The sequence below is a fragment of the Podarcis muralis genome, chromosome 5 (genome assembly GCF_964188315.1).
Source record: "Podarcis muralis chromosome 5, rPodMur119.hap1.1, whole genome shotgun sequence".
NCBI classification, from domain to species: domain Eukaryota; kingdom Metazoa; phylum Chordata; class Lepidosauria; order Squamata; family Lacertidae; genus Podarcis; species Podarcis muralis.
The window spans coordinates 20,106,282-20,125,999 of record NC_135659.1 but is presented as its reverse complement, the minus strand read 5'-3'; the positions used below and the strand labels follow the sequence as shown (position 1 = coordinate 20,125,999).

At 43.8% G+C, this 19,718-nt stretch overlaps 1 protein-coding gene across 8 annotated transcripts in view; it reads left to right on the top strand.

Moving 5' to 3' along the window:
• KCNT2 (potassium sodium-activated channel subfamily T member 2) overlaps positions 1–19,718 on the top strand; it is a 224,314-nt gene that overhangs the window by 85,069 nt on the left and 119,527 nt on the right. For 4 of the 8 annotated variants that reach the window (XM_028732537.2, XM_028732535.2, XM_028732534.2 and 1 more), the window contains exons 3-5: positions 6,636–6,735; positions 14,408–14,464; positions 15,280–15,328. In XM_028732537.2, the coding sequence (XP_028588370.2) occupies positions 6,636–6,735; positions 14,408–14,464; positions 15,280–15,328 (206 nt within the window). The remainder of the gene's footprint in view (positions 1–6,635; positions 6,736–14,407; positions 14,465–15,279; positions 15,329–19,718) is intronic. The other 4 variants (XM_028732539.2, XM_028732541.2, XM_028732538.2 and 1 more) reach the window with 1 other exon arrangement.

Below are 19,718 nucleotides of genomic sequence, written 5' to 3'. Positions count from 1 at the left end.
TTATGCAAAGGTTATTTTTGATAAAGGGGTAGTGACTGGAGCTTGAAAAGATAACTTAATAGAATCTCTAATTCTGCACCTGCGCACATACTTTTTTTCCAGCTTTTGCCAGTTTGCAGAAGGAAAATTTCCATTTGCAAGTGTTGTTTGAATCCATCACTAGGGTTTGCTGTCAGTGCCGACAAGGAGATTGGCACTGACAGCCAGTTCCTTTGAAGCTGTCACCTGACATCGTAATGGCATCAGTAGTCAAAATGGCCTGTGGGGTTGCAGGAGGTCAGGATCCAGCCCGCTAGCTGGAAAAGGTTCCTCACTCCTCTGTACAGAGGGGCTAAAGGGGATTTTGCAAGATATGGACACAGCATGGAGGCCACTGCAAATCATTCCCTTTGATGACTTTCATCCATCAGGGATGGAGCCGTTTGCTGTGCTGATCAGGGAACATTATCCACACCACTATAGAACTTGGACATCCTGTGATTTTTGGAAAAAGTCATTCAATCTAAACACTGAACAAATGTGTACAAGCGTCACAAATGGCCACTTAAAGTGACCTTCCCATGGTGGGTGAATTGTGTGCCTGGGCCAAAAGCAAGTAAGAAAGATATTGAGCCAAGTGATAATTGTGCTGTAACATCAATTGTTTCATTAGACAGGTAATCCTGTAAAATTCAAAGGCTCGCATAGAATCCTCTGACAAAATCGATCCTAGACATTGTAATTAAACTTGCTATGCCTCGGAGCTGAATGAAAGTTATTTTTTTTATCCTTGATTTGAATTTTCTGCTTGACTGCCAGTGTATCTTATTACGAGCAATACGTTGTTAGAAAACCAAGGTTCGTTTTCAGCAAAGGTTGCTTGTCTCCTCCCCACCCTGTTGGGTGTCTTTTCCCCCCACCCCCAGCAAGAGGTGCAGGTGTGCATCTTTGTGTCTGTGCATTAAATGAAATTTCACACCACCTGTAAAATTCAATTCAATTACCATTAAATCCATCAGGCTCTCTGAGTCTTCAGCTCCCTGTCCCCCAGAGGAAATAGAAAGCTTCTCTTAATTATGTTTGTTAGTAATCCAGAATAGTAAAAGATCTGCAATCTTTTTATTTGAGTCGTCCAATGTTTTTATTTTTTTTAAGGCCGCAGTTCTTCCTAGGGAGAAAGACTCATTGAACTCAGTCAGATCTACCACTTTGCAATCTTGAATTGAGCTACAATATTGCTTGGTCTTCTCCAAGAAATGGAGGCAAACCTTGGCCAACAGCAGCAAGGTATTTCTGGGACTTTGGACAAATGGACGCAAGGAAAATGAAGGAGCAGGACTATGTGGGTTTGTGAGTCTGCAAAGTTGGAAGCCAAAGTAAGAGAAAAAAGGATTGTCTTCCCATTAGAATTCCTGTGCCATTTGCTGGAGGAGGGATGCACAGACCTTGAATCTCACATCATGGTTGCCATTTGCCTTCCTGCCATGGAAGGCAAAAGTCCAGGACCCCTGGCCATTTCATAGATCCAGCTGAGATGTTTTTGGGAGTCATAGATGGCAGAATCAATGTGATACAGGAGACTAACATGATTGTCTAGAAGACTGAATCAAGTGTCCATCCATCCATCCATCCTTTTTTATTTTTTTAAGGTGGGGAGGGAGATTTGTGATTGTAATCTCTGCACGCATATGGGCATCAGGGTGGAGTCCTCTCCCCACATATTCTACATTCCAAGCAAAATAGACAGGATGGGTCTGATCACTTTTATACCATGGGAGCAGGATGTTCAGCTCTGGTAAACATCAGAACTGGGATTGAAGGAGAATAATGAAAAGGTCTGGGGAAAGCCCATGATCCTTAAAAACTGAATTACAGTTAACATTCAATGGTAGGGAATCTGCTCACCTCTCAGGCAGACCATTCCTTAGCTGTGCCCCCATTGCCCTGGCACAGGCTGCTTGATGCTTGAGACTCCTGGAAGACTGAGATGATGCTCTAGGTCAGGGATGGCAACAAGTGACCTTCCATATGTTGTTGGACTGCAACTCCCATAGTGATTGGCCAGTGGTGGCTAAGGCTGATAGGGCCTTGAGAGCCACTGCTTCTCCATCCCTGCCCAAATTACCACCTCTTTGGTTCCAGTGAGAGCCAGTGTGGTGTAGTGGTTAAGAGCGGTGGACTCGTAATCTGGTGAACCGGGTTCGCTTCCCTGCTCCTCCACATGCAGCTGCTGGGTGACCATGGGCCAGTCACACTTCTTTGAAGTCTCTCAGCCTCACTCACCTCACAGAATGTTTGTTGTGGGAAAGGAAGGGGAAGGAGAATGTTAGCTGCTTTGAGACTCCTTCGGGTAGTGATAAAGCGGGATATCAAATCCAAACTCCTCCTCCTCCTCCTCTTCTTCTTCTTCTTTGTTTTCTTCTTCTTCTTTTTCTTCTTCCTCTTCTGCTGTCCCCTTCTGCTTCTCTACTAGCATTGGCCAAGTCCAGGTATGTTCTAGCTGCAAGAGACAGGCAGGAAATTATACTGATAGAGAGGCATTCTTTAAAGAGTTAGACTAAGCTTGGCAAAACCTAGGCTGAGTTTCCCATTCAACCACAAATCTCACCAGGAGACCTTGGGCAGATTGTTCTTTCTCAGCCTAACCTACTTTGCAGAATTGTTTGTTCTTCCTCTTCCCAGTGTAAGCCACCATGAACGTATTAGAGGAAAGGCAGAATATAAACAGTATAGAATCAGTCTGAGCAGAAATGAAAAGGTGCTGGGGTGTGGCAGTGAAAATTTGAGGTGGCCTTAGAAAGGAGCCTGCAGTTCTTTTGAAAAAATGTTCTGTTTCAATTTTCTTTATTGAAAACTATAACCAGAATCCTCATGAGTGCCCTCAGTCCTTTCCCTCCCTTGGGGTACTTAAAAGTACGCGGTATCAGCACCTTTTTTTTCCTAGAAGAAAAGCACTGGTTAAAGGTGTGTCACTTACTGTAACAGCTCAATGGTGAGTACAGACACCCTTTTCCTAGAAGAAAAGGACTGAGTAGCCCTCAGCCTTAACATACATGCATTACCTAGTCTATGTTGGTCCCAGGCCACAGAGAGGTTAGGCTGGCCTCAACTAGAGCCAGGGCTTTCTCGGCTGCGGCTCCAATCTGGTGGAACCCTCTGTCACAAGAGACTAGGACCCTGCGAGACTTGGCATCTTTCTGCAGGGCCTGCAAGACAGAGCTGTTCCACCAGGCCTTTGGCCAGGGCACAGCCTGACTCCCTCCCTCGGCAATCTTCATGGAGCTCTGGCCCAATGGTTGCCAGTGGCTTGAATTAATTAATTTTATAATGAATGATTTTAGAATGTTGGATTATTTGATTGTTGTTAGCCGCCCTGAGCCCGGCTTCAGCTGGGGAGGGCAGGATATAAATAAAATATACGATGATGATGATGATGATGATGATGATGATGATGATGAGTATTGCTGTTGTTTTCTCCACATGGCCACTTCACCCCATTAATGGGAATTTATGGTTGCGACTGATGCAGCCTCATAGGGAGAAAATGGATAGTGTTGGGGACGTTAAATGTTGATTCTGAAACATTTTAAAAACACCACAGAAAGGTGTCAACTGCACAGATTACTAAAAATTCACAGTGTCATTAGAATTCATCAGCTGTCTTCAGCAGATGGCAATATTAACAGAGTAGGAAGCATTTGTTGAAGAATGTCAAGGGGGAGATGAATTGGGAGGATAATAGGCAGAAGAAATTGTTAGAGGCGCTGGCCTGCCTGTCAGAGACAGGATTTGATATATCTCAGCAGGAGCTTCCTTCCCTTTCTGTGCAGTTCTTACTCACCACCACAAACACTGGCGTCTTCGCTCTGTCTTACTGTGGTCCCTTTCAAATCTCTAACCTTTAAGAACAGAAGCAGCTAGTCACCCATTCCCAGGAGTTGTTCCAATGGGCACCAATTCCAAAGGCCTCTTCATTCTTCAAGCCTTCAACGGAGGCCAGAAAGACATTAGAATGCCAAAGGCATTCTAAAGACCCAACTCCTGTCATTGCGGGGAACTGACCTCTTCCTAAGGGTGGTACAGTGGTACCTTGGTTGTCAAACAGCTTGGTTCCCGAATGCCGAGAACCTGGAAGTAAGTGTTCCGGTTTGCAAACGTTTTTGGGAAGCTGGACTTCCGACATGGCTTCCGCAGCTTCCGATTGAGTGCGGGAAGCTCCTGCAGCCAATTGGAAGCCGCACCTTGGTCTTTGAACGGTTCCGGGAGTTGAACAGACTCCCAGAATGGGTTAAGTTTGACAACCAAGGTACCACTGTACTGTCGTAGTCTCATTGCTGAGCATCAACATGCAGAGCTCAGTGGAGTGGGAGACCAGCCAACCAGAAGAGTCTCTGAGGTGTACTTGCCTGGAGGCAGACACAGCATCCAAAGTCAGGTCCAGGCCTAGGGTCAGGCAAACAGCAATTCCATGTGGTCAGATGAACCAGGGGTCAAGGAATTCAATGTTCATGGGTTCAAAGGTCCAGATGAGCAAGAAGCAGCAAGGTAGAGCCATGAATTGCAAGTGTCGTTACCAGCATCTGACTGCTGCTGGAAGTTCTGCTTAAGAAGGCTGAAGCCAGCTGGTTCTCACCAGCGCCTTCTCCTCTGAGTTCTTGAAGGCTGATGGGTGGAATCACTCTGCCTTTTCCCTCTTCAGGCTGCTGTTTAGCAAGCACAGCTTACTCCTGGCCCATGACAGGTATCTGCAGGATGCCCTGTAGTAAGTGGTTGGGTGTATAGGGGATGAGACTCTCTCGTAGGTATCCTGGTCTCAATCTGCATAGGGCTTTGTACAGCAAAACCAGCACCTTGATTTAGCCTGATGGCTAATTATTAAGCTGAAAGACGGTAATTGCACCAGGGCCATCTGTTCATTTTCATGGCAAACAATGTTTCAGAGGTTTTTCAGGGTTATTGTTTTGGTTTGTACAACTCCATATCTGTTTATAAATTGGATGTTCTGTGTATATAACTTGTATATACATTGGATGCTCTTCCTCTCTCTAGCTTGAAAAAATACAAAATGTTTCCTTTGCTTCAGATGCACCCTATAATATAAGTTGTGCATGATTCATTGACCGACAGCTATCTTTGTTCTGAGCAAATGAAAACTAACTTTCATCGAGAACAGATGAGCAAATCTGCTCTTGCAAACTCGCCACACCCCATGCCCTGGTGTTGTTTCACAGATAGGAAGGAAGCACTGTTTTGTGGCCAAGGGTGTTTTGTCTTAAATGATTAACATTTTCCCAACAAAGCTCTGAAGATATGAAATTGTACATTCAGCACCAGCTTTCAATTATCTGATTTTTAAGTGGTCTGTGAGCAGCTACAATTCTGAACAAATGTTGTTCAATATTTCTGCACAAAAGTAATACTGGGAGGGTGTTTGTGTAGGATCCAAACATATTATTTATTTATTTATTTATTTGGTTGGTTGGTTGTACTTTTGACCAGAATCCCTGATGTGGTTCCCAACACAAATGTAGCAGAAGAATTAATGACCCTACACTCAAGAAACAAAACTGTTGGCTGCCATCTGCTAGTATCTTTTCTCACTCCAGTCTCTCTCCAGCGATCTCCCTCCTGGGGCAGTTGGGCTCAGATGGTCCCATTGTGGGAATGGATAGTCGAAATGAAGTAGGAGCAGGCATGTGGAGATGACTCTGCCTGCCAGCTTCTCCTCATTCCCTAACATAGGGCAGTTGATTTTACATAGCAATGGGGAGTGAGGAAAGAAGCCATCTGATCTAGAAGCAAATGTCTGCTCTGGTATCTTCAGCTGCCCCGTCCCACTGTTCTATTCTTCCTCTATTAGTGTTAAATAGCTGTGAGTTGAGGGAGGAGACTGTTTACCAAAACTGTAACCAAGATAGTGAGTAATCTTCTTTTTCTTTGGTGATTACTCGAAGCTGAGTAAGATTGTGTTCCATAAACACGGTTTTAACAGTGGGTCCATAAGTGACTGTGGAGGCCAATTCTGGATCCACACATCCTTCCACAGTGGGGACACAGTTGATCACAGTGAGGGTTTGCCAAGCGTGCCTTCCTCTTAGCACGTTTCTCCCTTTCACCCTGAGTTCGAGTGTCTTCAAAGCCCATGACACCTTTGGTAAAGGCTGTGTTCTCCAATTGGAGCGCTCGCAGGACAATGTTTCCCAGTTGTTGGTGTTTATACTACATTTTTAAAAGATGTGCTGTGAGAGAGTCTTTAAACCTCTTTTGTTGACCACCGGCATTATGCTTACCATTTTTGAGTTTGGAATAGAATAGTTGCTTTGGAAGACAATAATCAGGCATCCACACAACATGACCAGTCCAATGAAATTGATGTTGAAGAATCATGGCTTCAACACTGGTGATCTTTGCTTCTTCCAGTACACTGGCATTAGTTCACGTGCCTTCCCAAGTGATGTGTAAAATTTTTCAGAGGCACCGTTGATGGAATCTTTCGAAGAGTTGGAGATGGCGTTTATAAGTGGTCCATGTTTCACAATAATTGAGCGTTCTCATCCCACCCCTGCTTAGGCCTTTCTCCCCACACACTTTACAGTGAGTATGGACTTATAAATTCCACAAAAACTTCACTTTGTTTCATTGTGTTTTTATAATAGGCCTCCGGATACGCTTGTTCAATTTTTCACTCAAGCTGCTTAGCTGTTTGTTGTACATAGTACGAGTGCTCCTGGATGATCCATCTCAACAACACGGATGGTAATGTTTTCTTCTTTTATTTGCCTTTCAAAATGCTTCATAAACTGTTTCACTCAACAGTTTATGCTCCATAAATGGTTTCAGTCATCGCTGAGCTTTAATTGTGCATCTGTAGCAGCCATAGGCATAGTTTAGCTATAGGCAAAACTGTATTAGCTATAGGCAGAGAATTTACTGTATGTGGGTGGGGGAGCAGAAAGTACAAGAATCTTAGGAAAAAATCATCACCAACGTGTGGTGTTGTGGAAAATTGCAGAGGGACAGCATATTTTAAGACCATTTATTGCATTGCCTGTCGTATTTCTCACAAGAACACTTGCAGCATTCTCAGTACAGGTAAAAGAGTTACAAACCTTTTAACGGAAGGTCTTTTCACATCTGGAATGTGTGCATTGTATTTAGGTCACTATTATTGGCCCTTATTAATTTTTACTAGCACGTTGTTTCAGATATGTGAGTGTTCCTGAAGAATTTCAACTGTGTGGTTTGAGCAAACCATATTCTGCCCAGTTCAGATAAAATTATGGTGTGAGCATGCAAGGGAAGGACGTGGGAGCACAGGGTATGATGATAGCTCATATATTGCCAAACCGTTTTTGAGCATTATGTCTGAACTAGTTCACTTCCCGTGGCAGAATAGAAATGGCGCAGGCACAAGCCATTTAGTAATTCCAAGCTTGGCATTAATAAGACTGGACTTGCCAAAGCTCAGTAGGCTATTTTGATATGACTTTAACATGTGTAACTGTGAAGAAATTAAACTGTCCGAATGCTGTCTTTTTATTATTCTGTTCCTCTGAGTTCACATACAACTTCTTCTGTCTTAATGTGCTGCTTCGTAGAAGGGGAAGACCTTGTCTACAAAAATTGTCAGAGATCATTACATCTCATTGATTGCCTCTCATATTCTTGTTTCCTCTTTGGCTTTCCCTAACCATTTTCCTTGTGTCTTGCCTTCTTAAGAGCTTTCAAACATGCGGTCTTCCTTTTAATCATGTGCCATTTTAGATTATTGTCATTTTATTATTCCAATGTCTTTCTCTAGCCAGTTGCTCCAATGCATTCAGCGTGTCTCAGAATTTCTCCCCTTGCAGATTTTTCTGGAGGAGTTGTCCAAGAGATAAGAAAGTAGTATTTGCACATTGAAATTAGAAAGAACGCAACAATTATTGAGGCTTCAGTGGAGCTGTGCCCCCCCCCCCATGAAAGGGGAAATATAAATGGCAATACTGTGTGAGGGAGTACCTATTCTCTTTATTTATGAAAGTGGGACAAGTTGGGAGTGAACGGTACTTCTTAAATCATGGTTTTCATTGAGCTGGCCACACAACCTGAGAGTGGTTTGGTTAGTGGCTACAGCCTCAAAGGGCCATTTCTAAAAACAGAGAGTTTTAAGATATGGCTTATAATACAAAACAAAGGTGGAAAACTTTAATTATTTTGAACAGGTATGGTACTTAAGATGTGGCAAAAATGAGTCCCTTTTTTCTGGGATGTTCCCCTCACCACAATGTAAGTGCTAGTATATTCAGCAAATTTTGTTTTTAATGACAACAACAAAAATATTTTTAACAGCTTTTATGAAAGACATGCTCAATAATACATTATTCAATTATTATACAAGCATATATCAACAGAAAGACTGTAGCTCAGCAGTTGAGCATCTATTTGGACACAGAACACCCCAAGTTTAATTTTTGGCATCTTCCAATAGGACTGGAAAAGACTTTCTGTCCTGGAAAACCACTGTAGTCTGTGTAGTCAATGCAAAATTAGATGGACCCAATGTTCTTACTTGGTATAGGGCAGTGTTTCCCAACCTTTTTTGGGCAAAGGCACACTTGTTTCATGAAAAAAATCTCGAGGCACACCACCATTACAGCCCCGTGACGTCAGCGCGCAGCGTCACGCCGGGAGGGACATGAATTGCTAGCAAATTACATAATCACCTCCTTGAGGGCTGGCTCATCTTCTCCGAAGGCAGAACCCCATTAATTAACAGCACAGACTCACACCATAGCCAAGACGAGGGGGGAAAACCTCAGTCATGCACAGTCATGAACATGTGGGGGCTAAATGAGGACGAAGACCGGGCAGAGAGCAGGGTTCAAATCACCCCACCTGGCCAGGACAATCCCTGGGTGCTCCCTTGGGCCACTCGCCTGACCCACCTCGCAGGGCTGTTGTTGCGAGGATAACACGGGGAGAACCACGCGCGCCCCCGGGAGCTCCTTGGAGGAGAAAGCGGGCGATGAATGCAATGCACGAAATATATGAGAGGCGACCAGGTTTTGCAGGTGAGGGGCCCCCGCCAGCCTCCGCTTCCAACACCCGGCGCAATGACGCCGAAGTTTCCCCCCCGGGCTCAGCTCGGGGAGCAGCGCTGCTCCCCCCGGCTCCCCTTCGCCCTCCCGGCTCTCTCTGCCGCCCACTGGGGACCCCCCTCACCTGCCAAGTCCGGAGCGCCGGTGGAAGTTGCATGCATGCATGCAGGGCGCCGCGTTGCCATTGCATTGCACTGCACTCCATGCAACGCCTGCACGCATGCATTGCCTTGCACGCCCGCCAAGGGGTCTCCCCGCGGTCCGATGCGTCCCCTCCGGCGCGGATGCAGCATTGCAAAAATAAAAAACCCCGACGCAGCCCTACCTGGGGGGCAGCCTCCGCCTCCGCGGGGATCCCCGGGCTCCATCCTGCCGCCCGATCTCCGGGGGGCGCAGGCAGGCTGCGCAGGGTCTGCGCGGAAGAGCCCCTGCCCGCCCGGCTGCCGCCGCCGCGCTCATTCCATGGCCGGGAGAAGAGCGCTTCAAACAAAACGCCCAGCCCGCCAGGCCATGCTGGGAAATGTAATTCGCGCACCCCGCGCGGGCGCGGAGCCCAAGGGCGAGGGGACTACGGATCCCAGCAGCCCCCGCGCCGGGGACGGAGGGGGAGAGGCTGGGTGCAGGGATGGAGGGACGGGTGGGCGAGCAAGTGAGTGGCAGCCGCCAAGCCTTGGCCGAGAGCCAGGAAGGGCCTCCCCGGAGGAGGAGGAGGAGGAGGGAGGCGCAGAGCGGGAGGGAGGGAGGGAACCCCAGGGGTCATCTAGTGACGGCGCCCCAATCGAAAATTTGACTTAAAAAAAAAAATCTTTCAATTTTTTATTTTTCCCCGCGGCACACCAGGCAACATCTCGCGGCACACTAGTGTGCCGCGGAACAGTGGTTGGGAAACACTGGTATAGGGCATCTTCCTATGTTCGTGTTACTCAAAGTTTGTCAAAGTACTGGCTTTCTGTATGTCATGTCACAGTGGCTTTTAAAATAGCATGGCATGATATTTTTGGATAGGCTTACTCACCATCAGTCTGGCTAGGGTGATACTTCAAAAGAATTTTGAGATATTTTTTTCATAGGAGCCCTGAATTTTCTTGGGATTGTTATTTTCAGCAGCATCTAATGGTACTTTCCTCTCCTTTCCTCTCTATTACCCATTTGGGGTAATATAGAGACCGATTTGATATATTCCGATATAAGTTGTTTCAAAATACATGCAATTATTTTAATGGAGTAGGCAATTTAAACAAATGATTCCTTGCATAAGTTCCCCCAAATGGTTGGATTCCTGAGGAACGTGTCTACAGAGGCTGTTAGTGCTGTTCATTTTAAATAGCTGGCATATAAACTGAGCACTGTATAATCTAATTATAGCCACACACAAAAATTGTTCAAAAACTGACACTTAGTTTCATATTAAATCCTTTTTTTTTTTTTGGTTAGGAATAGCAAAAATTTAGTCATGTTGGCAGGAGGAATGGAGATTCCTGCAAATTACTAGGTATGTGTGGGTGTCCCTGTTCTGTGTCTGTTATTGTTCCCATGGACTGATTGTGCCTCATCTTCCAGCTCAACTTGGAGAATTTATCATATTAATTTCAGAACCAGCCCGTGTGCAGTTTGTCGCAGTTTTCAGTTCATGTCCTCTCTCTCCCCCCTCCTTCTTACAGGCTACTGATATGCTCAAGCACATATCAGGGTTAGTGCTCAAATCACAGAAGGAAAACCATGCTGACCACATGAATATTTCTCTGTGTGAGGGGTTTTCATATCTGTGTTTGTGTGCAACGGCAGTCTCAGAGGGGGGAAGGAAAGGCATGGGCTGCAAAATCTGACAAACGGCAACAAAGTTCAGTGGTCTGAAATGGCAAAAGTTATAGATTTTGTTTATTTATGTGGATGGGAGTTTGATAACTGATCTATGCTGCTCCACAGCCAAGATCAAGCAATTTAGCCCTCCACATTCTGGAGAGAAATTCAGAAGAATAAAAATCCCTAAAGATGACAACAAATTACATCTCAGGGGGAAAAAAGATGTTGGTTTTTAAAGGTGCCCTTTAACTCTAAGTAGAGGACAGAAAATACAAGGCAGAGGGTTTGGGGTGTTGTTGTTTTTACAACAATACCATCCGAACAGATATTGATACCAATATAAGAGAGATAAATATAATGAGGCTGAGAAAAATAAGAATAGACTTCTGAAAATTCAGGTGGCCATTACATTGTTGCATTGGTTACTTCCATTTTCCATTGAGTGTCCCTTTCTATGCATTTGTTATCCAACGCCAGCAGGGTAGCCTTTAAATTGGAGGGTTAAATTCTTGAATAGCTGCCTGTGTTCCAAAGCAATCCTAAACATGCCACTACCGAGAAGGCCCTCTGCCTGGTTCCCTGTAACTTGGCTTCTCGCAGTGAGGGAACCGCCAGAAGGCCCTCGGTGCTGGACCTCAGTGTCCGGGTAGAACGATGGGGGTGGAGACGCTCCTTCAAATATACTGGACTGAGGCCGGAATGGGTTCTCTAGCAAGCCAGGATAGAAGAGGGGCAGGCAGGAATTTTGGTTTTTAGCTGCACCAGCTCCCAGTCATATCAGGACTACAGTGGTACCTCGGGTTACATACGCTTCAGGTTACATACGCTTCAGGTTACAGACTCCACTAACCCAGAAATAGTACCTCGGGTTAAGAACTTTGCTTCAGGTTGAGAACAGAAATTGTGCTCCGGCGGTGCGGCAGTGGAAGGAGGCCCCATTAGCTAAAGTGGTGCTTCAGGTTAAGAACAGTTTCAGGTTAAGTACGGACCTCCGGAACGAATTAAGTACTTAACCCGAGGTACCACTGTATATTGAGGGAAATGGCTTTGGATGCTGGATCTCTGCCCTGCCTGTATAGCAACCCAGTTTTGAGACCTTATGGTGGCAAGCACCACTCGCTTTTGCATGCGGACCACCACACTTTCTGCAGCATCTTAACTGCATCCTACATTGCGGATCAGGGTCTGCAAATCCTCTTTCAGTGATGAAAATTGATGAAAGTGTCCTGTGTTAATCTAAAAGGGCAGCGGTTCATTTCTTTGGGGTGAGTGTTCATGAGCAATAAGTTCTTTCAGCAGGTTTATGAAGCAGACATGAAAATGATGGATACATACATAAGAACACCCGGCGTGGGAGGCAGGTTTATTTCAGAAGGGGAAATAAGAAAATGATGGTTTCATACAATTAATTCAGTTGAAGGAAGCAGGATTCAGTGAGAAGGCATCAATGAGTCAGTCCATAGATGAAGGCGGTTCCTTTGCAGCTTAATTCTCAGGACATCTCAGGACATAAAATATAATTGCTTTTGGGTAGTATTCAGCTAAAGCATATTCAGACTGACTGAAATCAATGAACCTAACTCAGTCATGTTCCTTAATATCAATGGGGTCTACGCTGAATAAAACTTGGTTGAATACCACCCTGTATTATTATTGCAGATATATATATATATATATATATATATATATATATATATATATATAATTAATAGCATAAAAATACACATATTTTTCTAAGTGCAATGTTTATTATACTTATCATTATTAGTTGTTCACTACAGAAGCACCCTGACTTAAGAGTCAAAAGGCAGAGTAATAAAAAAAATGCAATAAAACCATTATAACAAGCAATAAACAGCAAAAACATCACCCGCAGAAAACGTTTCCTCAATAAGTTTATCACAATTTGTCAAATGTATGGGAGAAGAGATACATTTTTTACCTGGCTTTGCTACATGAAGTAAGTGCTCATGCAAAATGTAATTCCAGTAAAATCAGCCTCTGGCTTAAATGAGGCCCATATCATAAATGTTACTCGTTACAGTGGTACCTTGGTTTACAACCATAGCCTGTTCCGGAGGTCCGTTTGCAAACCAAAACAGGTTGTAACCCAAGGCGCACTTTCACCAATGGGGCCTCCAAAACAAATTTGTTCGTAATCCCATAAAAATGTGTTGTCATCCAGAAAAAGGTTGCAAACCAGGACATGCACTTCTGGGTTTGACATGTTTGTAATCCAAAACATATGCAAACCAAGACGTATTCAAACCAAGGTACCAATGTATTGTTACATGTTGTGTTACGTCTTACACGATTGTTTGCCCAAACAGAGGAAATCCTCTGAATTTGGAGGGGCTTTTCTCATTCAGCATTCTTCCGCCCCATTGGAAAAAAGCTCTTATGTCAGGGGAAGAGGTTTTCTTCTGGGAGGGAGGCACATTTGAATCCAACCCATTATTTTGTCTTTGACATATGTTCTGGAACATTCCTTACTTTTAATAGAGTCACTAACTGTGGGGAGATGCAAAATGCTGTATAACAGTGCTAAACATTCCCAATCACTGGGAATCTTATTTAGTTACCCCTTTGAGATATGATGTTTCAGCAGGTGTTGGCCGTGCATGTTCATCTTCACAAATGTGAAGATAGAAACTTGCTGAACTTCAAGAAGGACTGCTGAGAGTCTCAGGAAGTTGATTATTTTTGGTGGCCAATGCCATATTTTGCTTTTCTGTGGAATCATAGCGTACACAATAACGGCACACTTTGGGTGTTATGTGCTGGGAACATGATGCACAGAGTTTTGGGCTTGCAAGGGTCCTTCCTCTGGCACCCCACCACAAGGATGAATTTGGAAATTTTTGCTCCTAGTTTAGATTAATGGCAGCTTGTTGTGTGATCCTAACCAAAATGCTAGTTCATCTTAACTGTGCGTTGTTTGGAGTAAGCAAACACCAAACCATGGGGTTACAAGGGTGCCTTGTTTCGAAAACATGGTTAACATTAACCATTGTTTAGGGTTCAGCCAACATGCTATTAGGAATTGGAAGCGAAACCTTTTGATCTCCTCATGAGCACCCTAGAGTTGGGGGAGGGGGCGAGCATGGAAGCCCAAATCTTGGTATAGCTAATTCTCATCACACTAAACTATGGTTTTGCATGTTGTCTAAACCTGACCGTTCTCTTGACTATATGTATTAAATATCACAAGTTTAACTTTCTAATGCCTTACTCTTTTTTCTGATGCCTTGTTTCTTCTACCAATAAACGCTCCCCATCCTTAGTTGCAGTTCTTTTCCTGCATTTCTGCTTAGTATCACCCCTTCTCATATTTAACCTCTTTCCTTTCTCAGACAAGACATTATAGCATCTGTCCTGCATGCTATTTCACAACCGTTTTTTAAAAAGTATTGTTACAGCTAGCTAATTATCTTGTCTGCCTTTCCTCTCCCGCTCCCTCCCCCTCTCCCCCTTAATACCATTTTTGTTGTGCAATTACACCGTTATCTAAACGAAAATGGATTTTATATTTGGATGCCTGGTAGCAAGGAATTAATTTGGGGATGTTCCAGTCAGAACAACACTTCCAGCAAGATAGATTGGTAAGTTTAAGGCTGTATTTACAAGAACAGTGATATTTTTTGAGCTAAGATACAATAATGCACTTTTCTTAAAGAGTACACATATTGGTGTAAACAGGAACTGTGCTTCTGCAAGATGGATAGTTAGTTAGAAATTGTTGTGCTGGGGAAAATTGGTCAGGGACATGAACCATTGAAATTTTGAATCCAGAACCCCCCACGATTCATCACAAACATGTATTTGGCACAAGCAGATCACCTTAGATCAGCTGTGTTAGAATTAAACTAAGCTCTCCCAGGTTTTGTCATTTGAAGCAATAACAACAGGTTTTTTAAGGTATGTTTTTAATGGTTCGCTGTAGTTTGAAATGGATGGTGAAGCCTTTGGAGAGTTTACTTCTTTGGGTTATTTCATTAATGAGTAAGTATTATTGATTCATCTATAAAAAAAATATTGCATGATAACTGCTGGATGCTTTTCCCCCCAAGTCCTCTTCAACAATACACTGGAAGTGCAATTAATCTTTCTTATTCCACTTCGATTATTTGAAAAAAAGGAGAGACAATCCAATTTTTAGACTATTATTATTCTGCACATTGAATATTTATTAAAATTGAAGTTCAGCAACATCTGGAGGTCCAAAGGTGCCTGATAACTGGACTAGAACTTGTCAGTTGGTTCCTTGGCTGTAGGTTTCTAGTTTTTGTTACAATATGAATTAAAACATTTATAGGACATAAGGGGTGAAATTTTGTGTGTGTGGGGGGTTTCTTTCCTATGGCTTATCTGAGCCTGACATTGGAGATGTATTCATTTTGTTACTGTAATTTAACAGGTCGCTTATCTTTTGGGTGAACAGAAGCTTACCTTTATGGGGATTACAGGTAATGTATGGCTTAAGTTTTATACAGCTCATTCAGATGTTGCTTAGTAATATTATCCCAGGATGTGTCTGTCAGGAATCATGGGTACTTAAAGGAAACAACATAGGACACTATTCAGTTAGCAAACCAAGGGATGTGTAGGAAAGTTACATTCAGAAAGCCAGGACTAATCTAAATTTCTTATGACGATTGAGATTACAATGGTTCTTACTTCTGAGTAGACAGGCAAAGGATCCCTCTGTGAAGCTGGTGTTCACAGATCCCTATGCGCAGTCAGAGCATTTCCAATGCAAGGATAAAGGTCAACAGTTTTATTTCTAATCGAAGTCCTTTGCACCATGCACCGTCCTGGTCAAAACATGTAGCATGCAGCCTTCTGGAACTCAACCAAAGTTCTGGCCATGTTTTTGAGAGCCAGTGTGGTGTAGTGGTTAAGAGCGGTAGACTGGTAATCTGGGGAACCGGGTTCGCGTCTCCCCTCCTCCACATGCAGCTGCTGGGTGACCTTGGGCCAGTCACACTTCTGTGAAGTCTCTCAGCCTCACTCACCTCACAGAGTGTTTGTTGTGGGGGAGGAAGGGAAAGGAGATTGTTAGCCACTTTGAGACTCCTTTGGGTAGTGATAAAGCGGGATATCAAATCCAAACTCTTCTTCTTCTTCTTCTTTTCTGTCCACCTAAGCTGGGCATGAAGTTGCAGATGAAAAGCTGCTAGCCTCAAAGAAAGTGTCTTGCATAGATCAGATTTTGAAATGGACTGCTGCTTTCCCCCCCTGAGGAATGTACCTGCCTATCCAGTACACAAAAAGGAATATGAACTGCGCAAGAGCCATTGGAGCAGTAGTATAGATTACAAGACACTAGTTTATAGTTGGGCTGTGTAATTTGCTGTCGGTTTTCAGTGTTCCATTTAAGAGATACATTTTCACTTAGTTCTGAAAGCTTGTAATAAACTGGACACTGTGACGTTTTTTAAAAAAAGAAAATAATTTCTTTCTTTCTTTTTGAATATAGGCTGTTGGGCAGAATATTATCATCTCATTAGTTAGGGGCTTTCTCAGTCTTGATAATCATGAGCCTAATCTACTATTATTATTTTCCTACGTACCTTTGAAATGCTTGGGAGCTGGGCAGCAATAAAATAGCCTTCAGTTGAAAGGACAAATCCTTTGGGGATTTTTAGGTGGAAACCATCATCCACAATGTTTAATATGGCTTACGCTGTATTGTGCAATAATGGTGTTCCACCCCCATGCTCCATCACTGCCTGGTGATGGTGGGGGCTTGAAACACAAAATTAATGTAGTCACAGGTATTAGATATTGGATATTACAGAGGGAGCGATGGAAATTAGATATTGGATTGATCTTCCTGATGACACTCTCTCCCTCCTGCCCAGGAGACCCTGTCTGGTTCATGTGTGCGCGCACATGTACATACACATTTTGATTTTTGTGTATGTGTTACGGGTGTGGAAATGTGTAATCATGCAACACAACATCACTTTAGACAGGAGTTAAGAACAAAAATAATTGCTTTTTCTGATCTGCCTTTTCTTGTTTATTAAATTTGCATGTTTTGGAGTTGCTGCTTTGCAATTTTTTTCCATTAAAATTACTTCTACCTTGTAATTTTTAAAAATAAATTGTTAGTCATTCCTGGATACAGGCAATCATTTCCTAATCAATTAGGCTTGTGTGGTTTCTGAAATCAGAATTTTGTTTACCTGTTGTTTCCAAATGTTTGGAAAAAAATTTGATTGCTAAGGCTGAATAATGCAGGTTTTTTTTATTGTTTTCCTTCACCATTTAGTATAAGTTTATTGTTATTCTAGTCTTTCATTCTCTTGTTTCTCATCATTTCGTACATATGGGATTTAGATCTTCCTGCTCAACAGCAGTTCATATAACCCATATACTTCTGGGAGTCTTTGCAAGCAAGTTAAAGCTGAACAGTTCAGTCCAGATGTCTATCATTACTTTTATTTAGCTTTTAAATAGTGAGATGAACCCATTTTTAACAGTTAGGTATGTACCATTAATTTAACACAGCACAATCAATTAGCTGAAGTAACATGTCCTAGTGATATCTGTGAGACTAGGAGTGGGGGGCAGGGAACCTTACATTTGGCTCAGATCTAATGAATGTAGGATATTTAAAGGTAAAGGTAAAGGTACCCCTGCCCGTACGGGCTAGTCTTGCCAGACTCTAGGGTTGTGCGCTCATCTCACTCTATAGGCCGGGAGCCAGTGCTGTCCGCAGACACTTCCGGGTCACGTGGCCAGCGTGACATCGCTGTTCTGGCAAGCCAGCGCAGCACACGGAACACCGTTTACCTTCCCGCTAGTAAGCGGTCCCTATTTATCTACTTGCACCCGAAGGTGCTTTCGAACTGCTAGGTTGGCAGGCGCTGGGACTGAACGACAGGAGCGCACCCCGCCGCAGGGATTCGAACCGCCGACCTTTTGATCGGCAAGTCCTAGGTGCTGAGGCTTTAACCCACAGCGCCACCTGCGTCCCTGTAGGATATTTATTCATCATAAAATCTGGTGGGGGTTCTGTTGACCTCTTCACCAACCCACCCATGTTGAAATTATATATGAGGGTGAGTTGCCAGGTTGCATAAGCTAGCTTGCCCCCTACTGGTGATGCACAAACCAGCCACACCCCTGCTGTGGTCTAAACCACTGAGCCTCTTGAGCTTGCCGATCAGAAGGTCAGCGGTTCAAATCCCTGCGACAGGGTGATCCCATTGCTCTGTCCCAGCTCCTGCCAACCTAGCAGTTCAAAAGCATGCCAGTGCAGGTAGATAAATATGTACCGCTGCGGCGGGAAGGCAAATGGCGTTTCCGTGTGCTCTGGTTTCCATCACGGTGTCCCGTTGCACCACAAGTGGTTTAGACCTGCTGGCCACATGACCCGGAAAGCTGTCTGTGGACAAACGTCGGCTCCCTCAGCCTGAAAGCGAGATGAGCACCGCAACCCCATAGTCGCCTTTGACTGGACCTAACCGTCCAGGAGTCCTTTCCCTTACCTTTGCATGCATTCTTAGATACCTAGCTAGAGCAGTCCCACACAAGGAGTATCTTATTTGTGTCAGGATCCCCTAACAAATGGACCAGCTTTATCCATGGACAGTCCTGGGCTGCCCATGAGATGTGCTTCCCTAAGCCTAAAACTGTTCCTTCTTCACCTCCTTCCCATTATTATTTTGTTGTTGTTGTTTAGTCGTTTAATCGTGTCCGACTCTTTGTGACCCCATGGACCAGAGCACACCAGGCACTTCTGTCTTTCACTGCCTCCCGCAGTTTGGTCAAACTCATGCTGGTAGCTTTGAGAACACTATCCAACCATCTTGTCATCTGTCGTCCCCTTCACCTTGTGCCCTCCATCTTTCCCAACATCAGGGTCTTTTCCAGGGAGTCTTCTCTTCTCATGAGGTGGCCAAAGTATTGGAGTCTCAGCTTCACGATCTGTCCTTCCAGTGAGCACTCAGGGCTGATTCCCTTCAGAATGGATAGGTTTGATCTTCTTGCAGTCCATGAGACTCTCAAGAGTCTCCTCCAGCACCATAATTCAAAAGCATCAATTCTTCGGCGATCAGCCTTCTTTATGGTCTAGTTCTCACCTCCATACATCACGACTGGGAAAACCATAGCTTTTACTAAACGGACCTTTGTTGTTCCCATTATTAGCAGCTGCCTATGCCAGGTTCACAGAAGATAGGTGCCCTTTTCTCAGGCAGCAGAGCAATAACCGTGCCGCTCTGAGCTCTGGCCATACAAAGCAGTGGAACTGAAGCCCATTTTTCACCCGTGAAATTTGAAAGTCAAGGAGATTAGAATTCTCTGTCCTGAAGATGAAACATTTCTTAGTGCCAAATCACTGGGTGCTGGCAGCATATGATTCACTTCAACCAGCACTGATTTGGTGGCATCTGAACATTTTTCGGATGCTGCTGTTATTTTTATACGTTGACGACTCCTAATCTCTGTGCTGAATCTGATTATGCAATTGTTCAGGATGTTGGGTTTTCATTAGTAAGGGACATTTGTTTAAAATTAGAAATTCTCATGCTAATCTTATTCAAGATTCCAGACTTGGTGAGGATATGTTTCTACAAATGCCAGTCCACAGAATATCCTGTATTTATTGAGTGCATGCTGTTATTTTAGGCCACTGAGTTCTTTTTCTAGCTGTTTTGAAGTTAGTCTGAGATGACTGAGGCAAATTCATCTGAAAAACATTGTGTTTTGAGAAGATGAAAAGAACCTTCACGAGTCTTGAGTGTGAGGGCTTAAACTTGTTTCTGATAGGTTTTTAAGTTTTGAACTGGCTACAACTTTTTTTTAAGTGCAATTCTAGAAAAGCTGTCAATGACTTAAGCAACA